At 28.7% G+C, this 21,346-nt stretch overlaps 2 protein-coding genes across 2 annotated transcripts in view; both read right to left on the bottom strand.

Annotated features, from left to right (window-relative positions):
- Nucleotides 1-388: 388 nt before the first annotated feature.
- LOC129988406 (uncharacterized) lies at nt 389-4,803 on the bottom strand. Its single transcript, XM_056096630.1, has 4 exons — nt 4,510-4,803; nt 3,934-4,377; nt 3,146-3,864; nt 389-1,010 (listed from the first exon to the last, which is right to left on the bottom strand). The coding sequence occupies exons 1-4, from the start codon at nt 4,801-4,803 to the stop codon at nt 389-391; spliced, it is 2,079 nt and encodes a 692-aa protein (XP_055952605.1).
- A 2,147-nt stretch (nt 4,804-6,950) lies between these two features.
- Nucleotides 6,951-21,346, bottom strand: part of LOC129988467 (myotubularin-related protein 14-like) — a 29,610-nt gene continuing 15,214 nt past the window's right edge. Inside the window, exons 14-19 of the mRNA XM_056096701.1 lie at nt 20,605-20,669; nt 14,474-14,526; nt 12,123-12,297; nt 9,602-9,766; nt 8,946-9,038; nt 6,951-7,561 (exon numbers count right to left, since the gene is read on the bottom strand). Coding sequence (XP_055952676.1) covers nt 7,393-7,561; nt 8,946-9,038; nt 9,602-9,766; nt 12,123-12,297; nt 14,474-14,526; nt 20,605-20,669 — 720 coding nt within the window. The 3' untranslated portion in view covers nt 6,951-7,392. The remainder of the gene's footprint in view (nt 7,562-8,945; nt 9,039-9,601; nt 9,767-12,122; nt 12,298-14,473; nt 14,527-20,604; nt 20,670-21,346) is intronic.

Here is a 21,346-nt window from a genome sequence, read left to right as displayed (position 1 = left end):
AATTCATAAAAATTATTAATTTGATATTGTTTTATTATCCCATCACGTTAGACGTTACAGTAATAACTGAATTTCTAAGTTTGAATTCAATTCTGTATTCTTCAAGTTAAAACTCTGAATATTGAAAATTGTATAGATGCTGTATCAGTAGTAGAATTCTTAACTTTGCTTAACAATTGGTGCAAATGCTGCCACAGTAAATTATTACTATTTTGTTACTTTTTTCCTAAATTTCCTTTTTTTCTAAAATTTCATCAATTTAATTTTTTGTTTGTAATTATATCGATTCAGTCATTGTGTGTGTGAAATAAAGACCAACTGTTAATGAGGAATAAGAAGAATAATAACTTTGCAAAAGGGTGAAAGATTATCTTATAAATCCACATTGTCACGGTTTGACTTCCTTAGGAACAAAACTTGTAGAAATCAAACTTCTTGTCACAGATGAAACTATGGTCTTTTTCTTTTCCCGAACAATCTCGCTTTCATTTAAGCTTAGATTTCCTTTTGGCCAATCCTCTTTAGGCAAGTAAAGCCAACTTGGTCCTAACCACCAGTTAGATTTCAAGAAAGTTTGAGCTGAACAACCTCTACTCGGGAGATCAGCAGGATTCATGGAACCAGGGATATGTCTCCAAGAACTTTTATTTGTTAACGCTCTAATTTCCTTCACTCTATTCTGGACAAAGACATTCCAGGCTTCTTCTCTCATAATCCATGTCAAGACAGTCGAAGAATCAGTCCAGAAGTAAACTTCTTCACTCTGTATCTCTGACAAAATAGAAGTTGAAAGTCTTGCTGAGACAGTAGCTGCAAGTAACTCAAGTCTAGAGATAGTAATCCCTTCCTTTCCTGTTGGTGAAACTCTACTCCTGGCTTGTATAAGTTGTACTTTAACTGAATCACAAGTCTGTATTCGGATGAAAGCAGCGACAGCATAAGCATGCTTACTAGCATCACAGAAAATATGTACTGAAATATCTCCACTTGCAATCTCTGAACCAAAATATCTTGGAAAACGGATTTTCTCTAAACAGTCAATATTTTTTAGCCATTTTAAAAATGTATTTTTTGTAATTTTATCAACTTCTTCATCCCATGTTATTTTCTCAGGGGTGTTTGTGGGACCCCAAAAAATCCCCTGAAACTTTTACGGACTTACTACCGACATTTTGGAGTTTCGAGAGGGGGGGGGGAGAAATGAAAAATTACAATTATGAAGTATTGAATGACCTAATTATAAAAGTTCAATGAATTACTTTTTTTGCAAAATTAATAACCATAAATTTTCAAACATATAAACTACTACATTTTATGTAAATATTTTAAATTACCTGAATTAATTCTTTAAAAAAAATTATCTAATTTCTGCTGTGTTTTTTTTTTATTTTCTGATGTTTGTGGGCTTGTCTTTCTTTTGTGGTGAACTTCATAATTGCAGGAAGGTTGACTTTTATTTTCCTCATTTACAGTTGAAGAAATTTCCTCGAGAACTGCACATGCAGAGGTGGAAGCAGTTTGCTTTTCTGCTAATGTAGAAGGTTTTTCAGAAACTTTTATAGGTGACTCATCTGAAATACATGTTTTTAAGTCCTCGTGATATGTTTTCCAACTTCTGTTCATATTCAGTAAGAGATCTTTGTGAAGCGGATCAGTCATTGGATTTTTTGAGCCATATTTTCCACATGAGGTTTCTTTAGAAGCCATTAAATCATATTTAATAGTCTGCACTGCATCTAGGGAATCAATCTTAAGAGAGGTTCTATAATCAGTGACAAGTGTATCCATTAAGTTGAATGCACTTTCCACTAATGGGCCATGGAAGCAGCTAAGGCAGGCTTTGACCAATTTAGCCAATGTAGGATACTTATAATCATTTGTGAAATCATCTTTTAAATTAAAAACTTTAGACCAATATTTATCAATTGTACACTTGACTTGATTTCCACTTTCATCAGATGTGTAGAGCATTTCTTTGGTGATATCAATATCACTTTGGTATAACCTTATTTCAGCTTCTACTTTTGACTTTTCATTATCACTAAAAATATGGGACATAAAAGGTGATAATTTTTCAAAAGCTAATATTGTGCTGGTTTTACCTCTTAGCTCTGGATCTAATGCTGTAAAACTAATTAGATATGAATTTTTAAGGGGTAATTTCTGTTTCATATGCTGTGCTGTATTAGTATAAGAGAAATTTGGCATTCTTTTGCTATTGGATGATTGGATTTTAGAATGATTTGTGAAAGCCTTGAATCCTTCCCCACCATACTTCAGCAGTGAGTTACAAAAAACACAATATGCTTGTCCAGCAACATTTATTTTCTTGCACCATGTGCCGATGGTATCCCCATTACCATCTCTCCGTTCAATCCAATTCCACCTAAATGCATTCCGGACACCTTCTTCTAATTGTATAATATCACTATTTATATCGAGAAATTTCATAGTGAAATTCTCTTGCGTACATAAATAAAAAAATATTTCAATAAACGAAACGGAAAATTTACACGTGCATCAATAAATGAAACGAAAATTTTACACAGCGGAGAAAAAAAAGTTGCGAAGCGATCAATGACAAATAGCTAATACGGCGAAAAATCCCCCTTCTCTACTTATTGGCGCCACGCCAGGAGAGATAAGACCTTTGAACCCAGAGCCACGTGATCGCACATCTGGTCGAACGAAGTCTCCCCCTTTTTTTTCTGCCGCGCCTACTTGCCGAAAAGAATCCAGAAGAGAATGTCCGAGAACCGGGGGAATGAGTCATAACTCGCAATAAGGAAAGAACAAAAAAGAAGTTTTTTCTCCCTTTTCACGCATTATCACTGCCTTTGGAGAAAGAAAGGAAAAGTTTTCACCACACACATTGACCTTGCGTTTTCTGCTTTCAAAGCAAACAAAATTACCCAGATCAAAATAAATAATTCATTATTATTCCTACTTCCTTTTGAACGACGATCCCCGGAATTTCCGGGTATCGAAGTTCAAAATCCCCGTAATTCCGGGGTTTCCCCGGAGCACAAACACCCCTGTTTTCTGCTTCCACGTTTCTTGAAGCAATAATTTAGGAATTAGGATGACAGGAGAACATATACCAAGAGGATCGAACAATCTATGAGCTGTAGATAAGATTAATCACTTAGTTACTTTTTCAAAGCATAATTCTTTTACACTTGCAGTATTAATTCGTAGAGTGTCAGATTTTTTATTCCATACCAGGCCGAGCACATTTGTATCGGTAGAAGTATCAGCATTGACATCACTGAACTCCCACCCTCTAAGCTCGAATTTTTTCTCGGCCATTACCTCAGTCGAAACGTTAATAAAACGACGTAGTTCTTTTTCATTTTTAACGCAACTAACACAATTGTCGACATAAAAACTATGCGCAAGTTTTTGAATGACATCTTTTGGATACGAAGATTCTCCAGTTCCTATTTTTTCCAAAACAGTTTGTAAATGAAGCTGAATAGTAGAATTTAGAAGAAAAGGGCTACTCGATACACCAAAAACTACACGGCAATGTCTGTACTCTTTCAGCTGACCATCATTACCAATCCATAAAAACCTCAAGTAATCTCTATCCGTGGGTGAAACACCAATTTGTAGAAAGGCTTTTCGGATGTCAGCAATAACACCGATCTTCTCTTTTCGAAATCGGGTTAAAATACTCGGAATCTGCTCTATTAGATTCGGCCCCTTCTCAAGACAATCATTAAGACTAGGAAATCCCTTTGCCTTGGCCGAAGCGTCAAAGACAGGCCGGATTTTTGTAGTGCTATTCTCCTTGATAACTGCTCGATGAGGCAGATAATGTACTGAAGCCTGATCATTTTTGGCAACTTCCTCAATTACTCCCTCCTCAAGTCATTCCCTAAAAACATTCTCATAAGCTTCATAATTAGACTCGGTTTTAAGACGTTTAACAGTCTTGTTCAGTCTTCCCTTTGCTAAATCAAAATAATCTGGGAGTGGTGGATGATCTTCCAACCAAGGCAAATCTACTTCAAAACGATCATCTACCAAATGAACTGTATTTAGAAAATGCATTCGAGCAGCTTCTTGCAACTCGATGTGGCTTTTCTTCACAGATGGGTCAGTTATGCCAAGAGTATCCAAGGGCCATAAGTCTGTTATTGTCTCTGCTGTAGATAACATGGACTGAACTAATAAAGATGAACATTCACTTCTCGCAGTATCAGTTATTCGTCCCATTACAGACCACCCAAGTTTTGTTTCAATCGCTACGAGTCCACAAGACATTTCACGATAACCTCCTGTCATGAGCTTCCCAGCTACATCAGCTCCGATAAGGATTTCAATAGGATCTTCACAATTATCCACAATATTTACATTATAAGCAGCTAACTCCTTCACGCAAAACTCATTCACAGTAGGTGGCACAGTTTTACAAATAATTTGTTGACTAAGAACTTTAAAATTACAATTATAATTCTCATGTACACTCGATAAATACAAAGTATATACATCATGTTTACATACCCCAGTATGCTTGCCACCAAATAGGGAGTGCTGCAAATATTCACAGCTGGTAGGCTCATAGCTCATTTCTTCAGCTGTAGCTCGTAGTAAATATGACCGCTGTGAACCAGTATCGATAATAGCTCTTGCTACACGTTTTTTCCCGTTGCCTCTAATTACAACTTTAAATGTCTGCAGGACTACGTTTGGATTGGTAGACAAGTTGGAAAGAGCTTGATCCATTTCAGAACTACTATCAGTTCTCTTATCAACTTCAAGCGATCCTTTGTCTTTAGACTCGGATATCGGATTCATTTTTCTACACAGAAGAATGTGGTGTTTTTTGCCACAACACAAACAATTAGCTCTGACATTACAATCTCTGACAGAATGTCCAGTTTTTAAGCATAAAAAACAATTATGAGATTGTTGAACAATTGCCTCTCTTTGCTTCAAGGGCATTTTCCTTACTTTAAAACAATCTCCAGAATAGTGTGCATTAGAACAAAATATGCACTGTTTTGACACTTGCGACGAAGTCAAAAGATCAGTTGCACTAGGTGCCTCATAAAACTTTACATTCCTAGTTTTATTTTCACTCATTTTTTTATCACCAGAAAATTTATTATATTTCACTCCCGCTTTCGGTTTAGAAGCGGCAGGGGTGTTTGTGGGACCCCAAAAAATCCCCTGAAACTTTTACGGACTTACTACCGACATTTTGGAGTTTCGAGAAGGGGGGGGGGGGAGAAATGAAAAATTACGATTATGAAGTATTGAATGACCTAATTATAAAAGTTCAATGAATTACTTTTTTTGCAAAATTAAGACCTTTGAACCCAGGTCACGTGATCGCACATCTGGTCGAACGAAGTCTCTCCCTTTTTTTTCTGCCGCGCCTACTTGCCGAAAAGAATCCAGAAGAGAATGTCCGAGAACCTGGGGAATGAGTCATAACTCGCAATAAGGAAAGCACAAAAAAGAAGTTTTTTCCCCCTTTTCACGCATTATCACTGCCTTTGGAGAAAGAAAGGAAAAGTTTTCACCACACACACTGACCTTGCGTTTTCTGCTTTCAAAGCAAACAAAATTACCCAGATCAAAATAAATAATTCCTTATTATTCCTACTTCCTTTTGAACGACGATCCCCGGAATTTCCGGGTATCGAAGTTCAAAATCCCCGGAATTCCGGGGTTTCCCCGGAGCACAAACACCCCTGGAAGCGTTGAAACTTCTAGAAGCAAGAAGAATGCGTTCTTCTGATTCAACCTCATCTTGTAAAAATTCTAAAATAAATTCTAAATCACTTTTTTCTATTTTAGTTGAATTTTGATCGGAATCATTCGTGTTCGTTTCACGAACTCTACGATGAGCCGATCTACAACGCTCCCAAGCAATCAAAGTTTCTTAGGGTAGCGATGACTCAACTAGAGGAAATAACATAGCAGCATATTTCTCCCTAGTAACTCCTAATAGTTCAAGTGAACGTAGTTTACTCTCGAGTTGATCAAACAACTTTCTTAATGAATTTTTTGAACAGTTCTGTTTTTGAAGAACTAATGCTAGTAAATCTGTAACGTATACTTGAATTAATAATTCTTCTCTGCCAAAACGCAATTTTAATTGTTTTAAAGCTTTTTCATAGCTATTACCACCTGGAGGAAAACTCTTAATTAATTCTTCGGCAGGACTACCTCGTTCCATTGTTTGAGATAGATATGAAAATTTATCGTAAGAATCGATATTAATGTCCTCATCAATTTTTTGAAACTGTCCCCAAAAATATAACCAATTGCGTACATTACCGTCAAAAGTAGGTAATTTTATTTTTAAGGACAAAAGGGACTTAAAATTTTTCTTCAAATTTCTAATCAAAGAATTCATTATTATTTACCTAATCACGAATATTAATAATAACCATATAAAAGATAGCAATATTTATATCGTTGGAAAAATTGTTTCTCTCCTCACGAAATAGTCAATGTTGGCAAATAAAATAATAAAGTGAATTCAAATAAGAAAATTAATTAATCAGCCAATTTCATAATAAAACAAAAAATCAGAATTTGGTTAAAAAAAAAACTTGGAATATCAAAATAATTTTAATTAGAATAACCTTTTTTTTTAAATAATTACATTAAAAAAAAAAAAAAAACAGAAAATGGGACGCTTCAATTGAAATTTTTTTAATGGGCATCTGGGAATACTTTTTTTACATTTGTTTTTAAAATATATTATTACAAGGATTTTGCTATGATGACATGCATATGCAGTTGGTAAGTAAATCCAAGTGGAGTTCAGATATTTTGAAGAAATAAACAGACATACACAAAAGTCATAACTCATGGTTATTTTTATTAAGCTTGACAACCACATTTCAATATATCAAATATAAAAATAATTTTCCACCACTGTAATTCATTACAATCAAAATTTTAAAACTAAGGATTTTTACAAACATAGTGATTTCTGGAACAAATTATTATCATAAAGAAATAGATGATGAAATATGAATGTATAAAAGATTTTCATGAATGGATGATGATAAATAAGCAATCAAATAGTATTAAATAATTAAAAAAAACAATTATATATATATCTATCAAATGTATTTGTCCATATGAAAATCCATCCAAATGGACAATCGGCTTTAACATTGCACAATATATTAATAACAAAAACAAGAAAATATAATCAAATATGTGGATAATTCATATGAAAAATATACATATGAAGAAAATAAGTGCATACACATTCCATAGCAATTAGAAAAATTTGAACATAAAAAAATAAATAAAGATTAATAAAACAAAGAGCTTAAAAAGATCTTGTTGTACAATTAATTCTCCATATTTTGAAAATTACATGAACCACTTTAAATATCATACAGCTTCCATTTCTTGTCATCTTCGCCATGGAAAATAACTATACCTTTCTCCATTAAAATTATCTTTGTTCTCAATAATTTTCCGATATATGCGATGTATTAAAGTCCGGATAGCACCAAGCTTTTCAGCTCGTTCTTGACTAACTGATGGTAAAGAACATCCAATATTTCCATTTTCTTGATTTCTGTGTTGATTATTAAAAATAAATTTATTTATTTGAATGGTCAAATATGTATAGAAAAAAAAATCGACATCCACAAAACTACAAAATGCTTTATCAAAAGTAATAAACATTTTCTGAAATATAGAACATCAAATTTGTTTACTGCAAATATGGAATGTTGCCAAAGACCATTTGATTAATTCTTTATCATTAAGAAGATAATACCACTCCCACATATAAAAAAATAATTTAGAGACAAGAAAAGCTTTAAACTTTCCAAGGAAAATTTAATAACAATTTTTAACAGCTCAAAGACAATTTTCTAATTTAATTAATGCAAAGTTTTGGATTAATGTTAATTATTTGGCAAAAATGCAAAATTTTAATTAGCTTTCCATATATAATGCAATTTATCTTAAAAAGTATATCTAAGAAGAAATATAAAACAGATCATCTGTAAAAATTATCGTGAAAAGAAATGCTACATTTCAGAACTGCCATTTTTTTAGATTGTTAAGAAATGTTAAAAGATAAATTGCAAAATATATCAATTCTTGAAAATATTGCAGTAGCTCAAAATTCTAATTAGAAACAGATATACTTATCCCTAAATAATACAAGTTATTCTTTATTCTAATATTTCTTTAAAGTTTTCACAAAAATAAGCTTAACTTAATTATGCAACCATATTTACTCAACAAATTTTTAAAGTAGCAAAGGTCAGAAATAATTAATGACTGATAGCTGAATTTGGCAAAAACAATTATAAAGCTAAAGTTTTCTGGTAGATAATTTTTTAAAAACATCTGAAGGCACAACATTTGTTAGAAAAATTGTATTGAAATCCTTTTATGGAAAATAATTCATGTTTATAAATGATATTTAGATTTCAAGGGATCTGCTCTAATTTTTCAACAAATAAAAATAATGCATATAAAAATCTGAATATTTTAAATAGAGAAGATAAAACAGTTGCACTTCTTTATGTTCAGTATTATCAACATAATAAACTAAACACATGTCAAAATGTATTAATGATCATCTTCAGATAGCTAACAACTTGAAGTAATTTTATTATTCCTTATACATCTAAGCAGCTGGGATGACTTCATGTTCAACTTGTATGCTTCAGACTAATATATATATATTTTTAAAAAATTATTTCTCCTGATATTTTATTTATATGCATAAATATTTAAATTACACCCATCTTAAGAATTTCTCAATTTTTTTTAATGAAATTTACCACTTGTTATTTTTATAATGTCAAATATTACAATCAACACCATTTGCCTCTAAATAAGAGGGAAGAAGTACTGGGTTTAATTGTTTCATCAGTTTTGAACATTAAAACAGAAGAAATTATCTTTACAATTAAAGTTGCATAAATAGCCAAAATACTTACGAGCTAGAATGCGAACCATTGGAGTTCATCTCTGATGAACTTCTAGAAGTCACGGATCCCAATAAGCTACCAGTTCCAGAAACATATTGCCAACTTCAAATATATATATATATTAAATTAATTAAATTAAAAATAATGTAGCAGTGTTGAACATTAGAATTTATCTGAAAAATATCTCCAAATTATTCAAAAAATGTCTGAAAAATCCCTCAATATAATATTTTAAAAAATAAAACAAACTAAAAATGTAATCTCTTTTTTAAAAATTTGTGGAAATAAAAGTTTAAATCAGAAAACAATTATTAATAAGTGAATAAGCCAAGATTCTGAAAATTTTAATCCTAAAACTTTTTCCTCTTTTTTTTAACAGGTATAATGACATTTAAAAGCAAATGAATTAAATTTAAAATCTTGTGCAATCAATTTACAAAATCATGTCATTACATATTTAATAATTTTTGAAAAAATTTAAAATGAGTTCAAATTTAAAAGTGTGTTTATCAGTATTATAACGTGGCACAATTCAGTAACCAAATTGCTCTTATTTTAAGAAATCAATATATGAAAGGTACATTCAATAATATGGAACTATAATTATTGTTTAGAGTATGCTCATTTATAAAGTTAATAAAATTCATTTTGTAATTAAAATTTACCTTCCCAAGCTTGACATGCTGTCAAATCTAGGCCTTGCATTAGGAACTGGAACTGGACTACTGGATGAACTTAAACCATTCTGATTTGATAAGCTATCTGCACTATTCACTAATGTTGGAGGATTGTCTGAATCAGAAGAACCTTCATTCTGAATATTTAATTTGCTGCAAAAAAAAGTCTGCAAATTTGAGCCAACTCCAAAGCACAAATAAAACTAAATATGTAAAAATAAAAATTTGGGAAATTAGACTAAATGCTACACTTATCCAACAAACAGTAATGAGCAATTTTAAATTCACAAAAAAATATTTTAGGACAAGGATGGCTAACATTAAACAAGAGTAAAAATATTCTCAACATAATGGGAGGAGGGGACTGTTTTCTCAAATCACATTTTTAAAAATGCACATTGCAGTCAAACGATAATTTTAGTTATATTATACAATGATAATAATAGTTATATTATACAAAGCAACATCAGCCAAAAGGTGGCACAAGCAGAAAGAAAATTTCATTTGATGCTTGGAATTTTCTTGAAATGATTGATTATATATAATATTCTACTTCAAAATTTGAAATTTTTTCTATAAGCATTTTTTTTTTTGACATTTAGTGTAAGCCTTGAAAATTGAAGACAAAAATTCAAAGTACACCTGAACAGATGAATCATATATAAACAGATAGGAAAAGTATATACATTTGCATTTTTTTCTTCTTACATATGAAGTGCGATACTTAAAACAAGAATTGTACTATAGTCTGATCACGGAAAAGATTATGTTTTACAAGTACCAATAATCATTTGAGTTAATCATTTTTTCTGCTAACTTTCTCTTTGCTCAGGTAGAAAGCCATACGAAATATCCATGTTCTATGCCAATGAATTAGTAAATCCAAACAATGCCAGTGGGTAAAAAAAGAAGGTCCTAAGAAGTCATCTTGCTTCTGTAGTATATAAAACTCGGATTAATGGAGTAGTTCACAAAATCCCAATATGAATTTTATAAAATTTTCTTCAAAATTTGTATAAAATCATTAAAAAATCAACAACTTCACAAATAATACACAATAAAACTTTTTTACTTTAACATGCAGAAATTTTCGCTAATGCAAAAATTTTAAAAAATTAAGGGATATAGAAAAATTGAGAGAAAAAAAAATTCACCAGTGAAAACTAAAATCAAGAAACATAATTAAACTAGCATTTTTTATACAGATCACTAAATGATCATGCAATTATGAAAAAATATTGACAGAAAGAATATTTTTCCAGATCAGAATCAAGAAAAGATGCTACATACTGCATATATGCTCAAAAATAAGAAGAAAAATTATGATTTCCATAACTTCTAAGTAAAACAATCCAAGGCATAACAACCAAAATTATGCAGAAAAAAATATTAGTAGGTCATGAGTAAATTTTAAAATCACTCTCACAATGCATAAATGTAGAAAAAAGAGAATATCTAACAACATTTTATTTACTATTATTAAAAGAATTAGCATTATTAACACCTTTTGCATTTCAATTTACTAGAAAACTATAAAAGAAAATTGTTTTGAAACAAAGAAAATGGCCTCAATTTCAGAATTTCACAGTTCAGGGTAGGGCTTTACAAATGACTATGAAAATGCTTAAGATATATCACAGTTTGATTATTGAATATATAATGGTAGGTAATATAATTATTAAAGCAATAATTTTGATAATACTATAATATCTTTTTGTTTCAGGTTCACGCCCATAGATGGTGTTTCTGTCGTGTGAGAAATTTTAGTTCATTCATTTTGCATCTTAACGATCAGTTGAAGAATGGTATTATGTGTTCGAGACATGGCACCAAATGCAAGTATTGAGAGAGGTGTCCTAATCTGCGATAGTCAACTTGAAGTGGCACAAAATGTGCATGAAAATAAAACGGAGTTAACAAGACAAGAGTTTTTATTTGAAGAGATTTACACTATTTATTAAAAAGTTAAAAGTACAAACAATTTGCAATCAACTATCATTGCACAATATTTAGCAGAAATAAAGCAATTCTGAAATCCACAACTCCAATGGATTTGATGGAAACTAAAAATTCCAAAGACTTAACAAAAGTTGCATACTTTTAAATATTCAATATCCTACAATTTAAATTCTTACATTAAATTAGTCTCATATTGTTTGATAATTACAGATTGTTTGGGAAGTGAAAACAATAATCAATCCATTACTAGGTCATTGATTTTTAAAATTAGATAAAGAAAAGCAATTATATAGTATTAGTTGATATAACCTTCACCCCTACCTACATTTCTGCTTTGGATTGGTAAAGTTTCTTCATTTTGAATATACTTAATGTAAAAAAGCTTTCATATTTGTTACAGAATACAATTATCACTTGTATAAACATTCAAAAGCAACCTGTATCATGAGAACTGAATAAATATCTTATACTTATAAAATAAGTAAAATATTTGTTACAAAAAAAAAAAAAAGACTGAATTTTTAAAAAGAAGTAAAATTACAATACTAACACACTCTTGACATTATCTGTATCATCTGGATCGATACAAGAATAAAACATAGATGCATAATTATCTGGATTGTTCTCAAGGCTTGTGTAAAATATGCATGTGCTTCCATTTTCCAATTTTTGAAGATTAGATGAACTAATACTGTTGATTAAAGATTTTTCTGTCGATTCCTCTTCTGAAACAATAAAATACCCAATGACATAAACATTTTTCTAATGCTACAGATTCTAAAAATCGGCATTCTTATTTGGAACTTAAAATCATGATTAGTACAGAATATGCAAGTAAAAAATATTCTTAATGGATAAAAACACCCAAAAAATTTTCAGGAATTTTTCTATTTGTTTTGGTTTTTATTTGAATATAAATCCATTGATACAGCTCAAGCAATAATACACAGTAAGCATATAGTCTTTTCCTGATTACAAAAACTATTATATTCAGGAACATGTTTATTTTTGTAAATTGTAAATGCTGAAATCTTTTATAAAACCTATTATCTTAGTTAATGTAGCCTTTAGAAGCTAACAGAATTTTAAAGCACCCAATACTCCAGTTTTATTGTAAATTTAAAATATCTGTCACCATCTGCCAGCAAAATTTGAAATGGTATGCAAGTTATGCCATTTTTGATGAATTTTAATCTATAACTATGCAGAGATAATGCAGAAATACATTATGAATGGGATTTGCATTTTTAGCATTTACTCTAATACAACCAATTTTTGAAAGAGCACTAACAGTATATACAACAAGTTTCTGTAAAAATTTTATACCATTATTTTATGGTTTTTAAATCTGAGAAATTATATTCATAACTATGTCCAAGGGTATATGGCAGAAATTTATATGTATTTGTAAAAAAGAAAGGGGAGGGGGGCAATCAGCAATAAATTAGTGATAATGGATATTTTTCTACCTGCTGCTACATAAACAATTATTTTTTAATAACAAATTTTATCAAAATATGCCAAATACTGTCCTTATAAATCAAGAGAATTGATAATCTTTAAGATTATAACTATGACTTCCTGTGTAAAAATCCTACTTTAGTAAAATCACAGATATATGTTTAACTCTCCGAAGAAATAACATCTGTTCCACCTTCTTTAAGATACACTCCTTACAAAATTCCTTCACAAGGTAACCAACCATTAAGAGAAAATGAACAAAATCCTTCATAAAACTATAGAAAGATATTTCAACTTCAATATTTGGGAAAAAACAAATAATTCTGTAAATGTTTCATAAAAATAACAAAACATATCAATGGAGAGTTAAATTAAAAAATTTAAGAAGCTATTTAGATAATGTTATTTTCTAAGATAAGAAGAATTTTAGAATGAAAGACAATGGAGAATACTGATAAGGCTATCTTCTCTCATTTTTACATATACAACAAGCATTGACAGAAATTTAACTCATTGACTGAAATTTCACTCAATCACTTCATACAAAAAGAAAAACAATAATTTCATATTAAAACGATTTTATTTCTTCCAAACATTTATAGCAAAATTGAATAATTTTTTATATTAATTTTTCAAACAAGAATATTCTTAGTTTTTTTTTTACAGCATTCATCAATAAATAAAAGCTTTCTCTAATGTGCAACTTACCAGAGCAAGATCAAGCATATTTTTAAACCTTTATTTATTTTCTACACTCAATTTAATGCATAAGTCAAATCTCTTATATTTGTTCATATTATATTAATCAAATGAGGTATTGCTAGCAAGATACAAATGTTTAAAGTTATTTATAATACTAAATAGTAGAAATGAATAAGTTTCATTTTTGAGCTTCAGTGACAAATAACTATCATCTTATTTTGTAGAGCTTCCTATTAATTTACTGATAACTAATGAGAAATGATGCTATCACCATTAAACTTTTTTCTACGAATATGCACTTAACAGCCAAATTTCTAATTGTAAAAATGATTTTTGAATATATATACTTATACCTACATGTCAAAATTTAATTTTTGAACAAGAGAAGTACAATAAAGTTTCTGGGAACATTACCAACAGAGAATTTGATATTTTTTTAGCCATTAAATTAAAGAAGAAAATCTTTTAAATAAGAACAATGATTGGAAAACTTTTAAAAACCAAATAAAAAGAATGTCTGAATGCTTTCAATAATGCAAACACAATAAATTAGGATTAATTATACAATATGCTGTATTGTATAATTTTAGGTAAATCAAAGATCATTAAAGAATATTTGAGATAACAAGAAATACAGCTTAATATGAAAAGTACTTGATATAATGGTAAAAACTTATTTAATATATTTATTAATTGAAAATAATATGAAAAAAGTAATAAAATTACTAATTTTCGTACCAAGCAAGACATCTAATGGAGGATCTGCACAATTACTGCTGATCTTCCTACTTCTAAGGAGAGAGGGGAAAAGTGAATTGTAATTAGGTGGAAAAAATAATATCATGAGTAAAATAGGAGCATTAATTAAGTTTAATAATTACATTATTAAAATTAGAATAACCAAATGATCAATGAAGTCTTTTTTAATACATATAATTGCTTGCAAAATGAATAAAATTTTAGAAAATATTTCTTTAATTACCAAAATTTATTATATTTTTACAGTACAAAATCATATATTGAAATGCATAAAAGAAATAAGTGCTTAAGTGATGGAGATCTTAAACAATGGATGATAAAAAACAAATAGAAGCAGGCATTTTAGGTTACTTATACAAGTTTGAAATAACACCACATTTAAACATTTATACCAAAAAGAAAACATTTTAAAAAATTTACATAAAAATATAATTACTTAAACATTTCAAGGAAAAAGGAAAAGCACAAGGAATATTTATAGACTTTTTTTTTTTCAAATTAAGAACAGAGTAACTTATTCCTACTATTTGATATTTTCTGACTTTCTCCAGCTTTTATACCCCCCCCCCCTCTTTTGTTTTTCACCAAAGATAATAATTTATAATCATAATTTTCTACTCTTATTTATTGTATAGTACTTTCTTAATAGTATGAGCAAAATATTTTTACTCTTTCTATATAAAATTAAAGTGCCACAAAATTTAATGCCCGGAAGGAAAAAAAAAAAGTCATTTTCATTTATTAGGTTTCAAATAAGCTTTATTTTTTTTACACATTCCTCTATTTTTTTGCACATATAATAATTAATATACATAAGACTAGAAGATGCAAGTTCGTTTAGACAGCCATTTATCACATGTTTATTCCCAAAATACGCAATAAAAAAAATCACACGTGGATTTTCAGAATACTGAATGAAATTATCAGTTTTGCCTACTGGGATTTTCCCAATCCATTCTACCAATCAACACCCAAATGAAAGCTGTATAAATAAAAAAACTGGAAAAGAATTATTTATTAACACAATATAAATTATTTATTAACACAATAAAAATGACTGAATGAAGACATTTGCAATAATATAATTTGTTTTTAAAAAGGTGTATTGCATCAAAATAAAAAATTATTCCGTGCATATTCATAACAGTCAGCCATTATTCATAATTGCATTAACTTTTAATCCATTTTTTATAGTTAAAAAAATCATCTGCACATTGGTAGAATGCCTAACCCATTTGTATTATACCGAGAAAATTGGAATAATGGTCCTTGCAAGGTGCGTAGCAAGAAACTGTAGTAAAAATTAAGTACTTTTAGGCACCTTAGTCAAAAAAATTAAGCACCTAAGTATGTATATGCAAAGTGCATATTTTCTAATCATATGATTTTTTTTTTTTTTTGCTTTATAATAATGGATAGTTTTTATTGAAGAAAATTTGAAAATTAATTTCAAATGCTTATTCTTTATATTTTAAATATTTATTTGCAGAACCTTTTCCATTGTAAAATTTTGGATTTGACAAAAACATAGAAAAGATAAAAGTCTGATCGATAAAAAAAAACTTTTATAAGATTAACAATAAAAATCTGTGAACCTCTTCAACATTTCTTAAAATTAATAAGTTATTAACTCATTTAGATAGATACAACATTTCTGAAATTGTTAACAGTGACGTAGAAGCACAGCATGATCAAACATTTTGTATCTGATTTTTACATAAGCAACAGCAAATAAGATTCAACATGGCTGGGATGGGAAAAGTTAATTTCTATCTGCACTAATTCATTCTATTTAGTTATTTCACTTGCAATCTGATAAAGCTAAGAACTAAAGAATTCCTATGGCTATCATTATACGACAGGTAAAATTGCCATGAAATTGATGACAGAACAATGCCATGTTCTAAATAAGTTTTTTAGATAATTTTTAATAGAAAATATAGCAATCTTAACAAATGATCAGACTAAAAAGGAATTTGTCTTATCCCTTACTTCTAAAGTTTAGTAAAGGCCTTTTTTGAATGTTTAATGTTCCCAAAATTTAATGAAAACCTGTTTTTTTTAAACTTATAAGCAAAAATTCTTACTTAAATTTCAAAAGATTATATATACTCTACAAAGAAATGAAAGTACTTTAACAAGTCTTTATTGTCATAAACATCGGGAAAAATTCATGTAGGGGGGGGAATCAACTCTGTAGTTAGAAGCAAAATAAAAATAAATCAGCAGGAGCATCTCCACAAAACTTTCTCGCATACTACCAAAAAGTGCCTAGCATGGCATTGGCATACAATACTTAAAAAATATTAAACTTAGAACTGAATTAAATATTTTTACTATCCTTGGCAAGTGCTTTGGCGATTAATCTGGCATGTGAATAAAAGTACACGGAAAGTAAATTTGGGTTTTAGACATATTCCTTCCAACTGATCGAAACAAAAATTTGACTCAAAATTACGCTTGTAATCACAACATTACATACTAAATTTGATATGTTTAAGTCAATGCATTTTTCAGTTATTGCATTTACAGATCAACATATGGTGAACCCTTTGTTAGATTTAGCTCAAAATTTTGTCATGTTAAATTGGTGAACCAAATCTTATCTATTTAGCTCTCTTCCTTTTGTAGTTATTATGCTAACTTATATTTCAACAGCCGGATATACAAAGAGACATCTTATAAACATATATTGCTGGAAATCTGATAGAAAGCAACAAATTTAGTGTGAAACTGTATATGGAATTTCCTCCATCTAACTCAATTTTCTTTTTCATTGACAAACATTTTCTGAAAATTCAGGTTTGAAATGTAGATTCGCCAAAATTTAAAGTCACAATTTTTTGACAGTTGCAATACTTTCTCTAAATTTTGTGTACTAGAAAGTAAAAATGCCAATTGCAGCATTTTTTAAAGGCAGCTGAGATAATATATCACATTGCCTCAAAATTTAGCAAAATTCATCAAATAAAGAATTTTATTCAATGAACTACTTTAAATTTAAATAAAAGCAAAGTAAGCAGTTATTAACCCCCCCTTTATTGCAATTTTAAAAACTGCAAAATAATGATTCCATAACTTGAAGAAGCAATGATATTATTTTGAATTTCATTATAATAAAAATAATTTTCATAAACTGATTTCTCAAAAATTATTAAAACTAAAGAAAAAAAAAAAAATCAAACAAAATTTTTATCATAGAAAAGCTATCATTTTAAACTTTTAAAATAATTTGTGTGCGATAATATACATTGATGTTTCTATAGTGACATTTGTAATAAATCCCTTACATTTGGAATTAAACATATATCAGTAAATTTCATAGATAGAAGAGAGAAATTTTATGTGTGTGTATAAATTAAGGTAAGCGAAACATTTTACTGGTTCATATTTTTATGCTACACAGACAATACAGAAATTTAACTTTCTAAACTTTTTTTGATCAACCTCCATAGAAGCCAAAGGGTTTTCATGCAGTTCATCACTTTTTTTTTTTTTTTTATGTGTCTGTGAGTGTATGTGTGAGGAAGATAAAGAAAAGTAAGAAAACTATTAGTTAATAAAAAACAGCCAGTACAATTTTAAGTAGAATCCATCATAAATCAGAATGACAACTATATATCAGAATTGAAGGAATTACTCAAACATGGCGCCGATGAATTTACACAACTGAAATTTCAGTCCTTCAGAAATTTAAATATAAACACCCTAATGTGCGAACAGGAATATAGATGGCTTCCATATCTGACAGTCAGTAAATGGCTGATTTTCAATATTTGCCAACGACGTTTCATGAAAAGACAAGTACAGTACACTCCCGATTATCCGCGGAATTGGGTGGCGCGGCCGCCGCGGATAACAAAAATCGCGGATAATCAGAAAAAAGCTAAAAACGGGTATAGCAAAAGTGAAAACGGTCATTCTAGTTTTGAAAAAACGTTTTATGTACAATAAAACATAAAATAAACAGCAGGAAATGTTTAACTAACGCTTAATATTTTAGTATATCACTCAAAACTAACCTAAAATGCATTTTGTTAATGAAAACAGAAAAGTGTTTTGTACTTACAAGAGGCGTCAAGGATACACAGATAAATTAATACATATGTACTGTTTTAATACTGTAATGTATTATGTAATTACAAAAACATAACTGTAAAACTGCACCTTTTTGAAAAAATCAGTCAAAAAAATTTGTGCGGCAGGTGCGGATAACTCGCCCGCGGATAATCGGGAGTCTACTGTAAATTGTCCAATAAAAATGATCATTTTTTTTTTTTAAGTAATCCAGTTTTAGAATTGAGTTTTCACGATCTCTCAAAATGGAAATTAATGCAAAATAATGCTTGAAGTTGGTTATTTAAAAGAGAAATACACAGAAACTTTTTTAATTCACTTAACAAAGTGGTCTTGAAATACTGAAGAAGGAAGAATAATCAAAAAATTAAATGATTTATTCACTAATTCAGGAAAGCTTAGTTAGATTGATAATGACAAAAATAAAAAGTTTGCAACCGATCTTCACTAATTTTTCTTAAAGTAATCAAAAAGGATGAAACAACGCTACTTCATAAAATTAAAGATGCTTAATGCATAAGCATATAATTATAAACAAGTTTATTTTTTTTAAAAATAGAATGGAGAAATTATATTATATATATATATATATATATATGTAAACATATTTTAGCAGTTGGGTGGCCAAATAGAAGAGACTTTTGAAATTTCAACTTTGATTTATTTCATCACAGGAGGCATATAATAAACAAGGAAGAAGTGATAAGCTGATACCTGTTAAAATTGTGATCTAAGAGCAAAAGAGAAAGCAAAATCACTGAAAGGAAACCTTTCTATGAGATTTTGCTAGGAATTTCTTTTACACATATTGACTTAAGAGGGAATCTTAGGTATTTTTAAATGAATGTTGTAAGCATTAGGGATTTTTATTCCATCACTCGGAGCTTGAGAAAATGTGGAGGTTGTCAGTTTTCTAGAGTGCATGTTAGTATAATTAAATAAAAAGTGGGAATTGGAATAGGAAATAAGAGAACATTTTAGAATGGAGTTTATATGGGCTAATTTCAAATAAAAATTAGAAAAATAATTAAGATTTAATTTAGATTAAAAATATTCTTACATATGTATATATCTGAAATAAAAAAGTAATCTACAAGAAAAACTTTTTCAGATAGAATTAATAATACCTATGATATGATACCTCATTTCATAATGATAATAAATTAACAAATTGACTTCACTAATATGTAAAGTTTGCCTTCCTGCCCTTCAAAAATAATTTTACATAAACACTTATAATGAATCTTTTCTCCATAATATATCAATTTACAAACAGGTATGATGTCAACTGCTTTCAAAGGAGTTCTGGCTTTGCAGTTGACTCAAATGAAAATTATTATTATTGTGCATATTTATATGCACATACATATTTCAATTTGATGCTTCTTAAATTGACCAACAGAAAATAATCCTTGATTTTTTTTAAAAATAAGTTTTAGTTTTGTTAAAGCAAAAATGATTTTATAAATTTATTTATTAAAGCAAATATTTTTAAGCACATTTCTGTCACATTTATCATTTACAGGATCATTAGATACTTTGCAGAACAAAAAGTTTTATGAAAATAAAACAGTTAACATGCAACTTTGCCTTTTCAACTTTTAGAAAAATTCACTGTGAATAAAATATGGTAGTTGCAATTAGCTTACTGTAATAAAAATATTTAATTTTTCAAGAAATCCTTAATTTCCTAAATAAAAAGACAAAAAAAAAAAAAAAAAATACAAATGAAAAATAACCATACAATTTAAATATAGATTAATCTTCAGTATCAATGACTATAAATCTAGAATTACAACTTAATGATAATTAATTTAAAAAGAAATCAATAACAACTTTTTAAAGTAAAAAAAAAAAATCTCAGCAAATACTCAGGATATTATGTTACAAATCATAAAGATACATCAAAATTCTCTTCATATAAAATAATTTACAAAATTCAGATCACCACACTGAATATGAAGCATTTACTGTTAATCAAACAATTACTTTAAACAGCATTACATATTCACTAACGTAGTAGCAAAAAATACCTTTTTCTTGAAGAAAAATCATCTGATGTAATAAACTTCAAAAATTCAAAACAAAAAAACAGGATCTATAAGGAAATCAAATAAGAAACATAATTCAAAAATGAAAATTCAACATAATATTTCATTGATATGTTCATTAGTTTATCTGAGATTTATCATTTCTAATTATTTATTTAACATAAATATCAAACATCTCATTTTTAAGTAATAAAAATATCAGCAATATAAATAAATTCTAGCTTACACAAAAGAGCATTTAAATGCTATTATTTCATTGACAAATTATTACTTCACATTAGTGGTTGCAACAAAAAAGGCTAACAACAAAGCAACAGAATAAATTTTGTTAAAAGTGTCTCTTAATTTTGAAGCATCTTTTTTCGTATATGTCCATCAGATATATTATTTATATTATGATTTTTAATATATCTCCACCCACATTATACTGCATTTATATTTCCAATATAAATTTAACAAATTAAACCTTCAGAAAATGAAGAACAAGATTATTTTTAAAGAACATTTACTTGAATTCAAAACATACAACTTTTTAAATTTTATGTTTAAAAGCAAACCAGTAATATTATAATATTTAAATATATGGAAAAAAAAAACACCCAACCTCAATCTTAAATTATAAAGTATGATTTTATTACAAACCAAAGTTTTACATTTACATATAGAAGAACTTTAAATTAAAATAAAAAGTGGAAAGAGGGGGGAAAAATCTTTAGAAGACTTA

The sequence above is a fragment of the Argiope bruennichi genome, chromosome 10 (genome assembly GCF_947563725.1).
Source record: "Argiope bruennichi chromosome 10, qqArgBrue1.1, whole genome shotgun sequence".
Classification (NCBI taxonomy): Eukaryota; Metazoa; Arthropoda; class Arachnida; order Araneae; family Araneidae; genus Argiope; species Argiope bruennichi.
The sequence above is the reverse complement of the archived record's forward strand: the minus strand, read 5'-3'. Positions and strand labels throughout refer to the sequence as shown.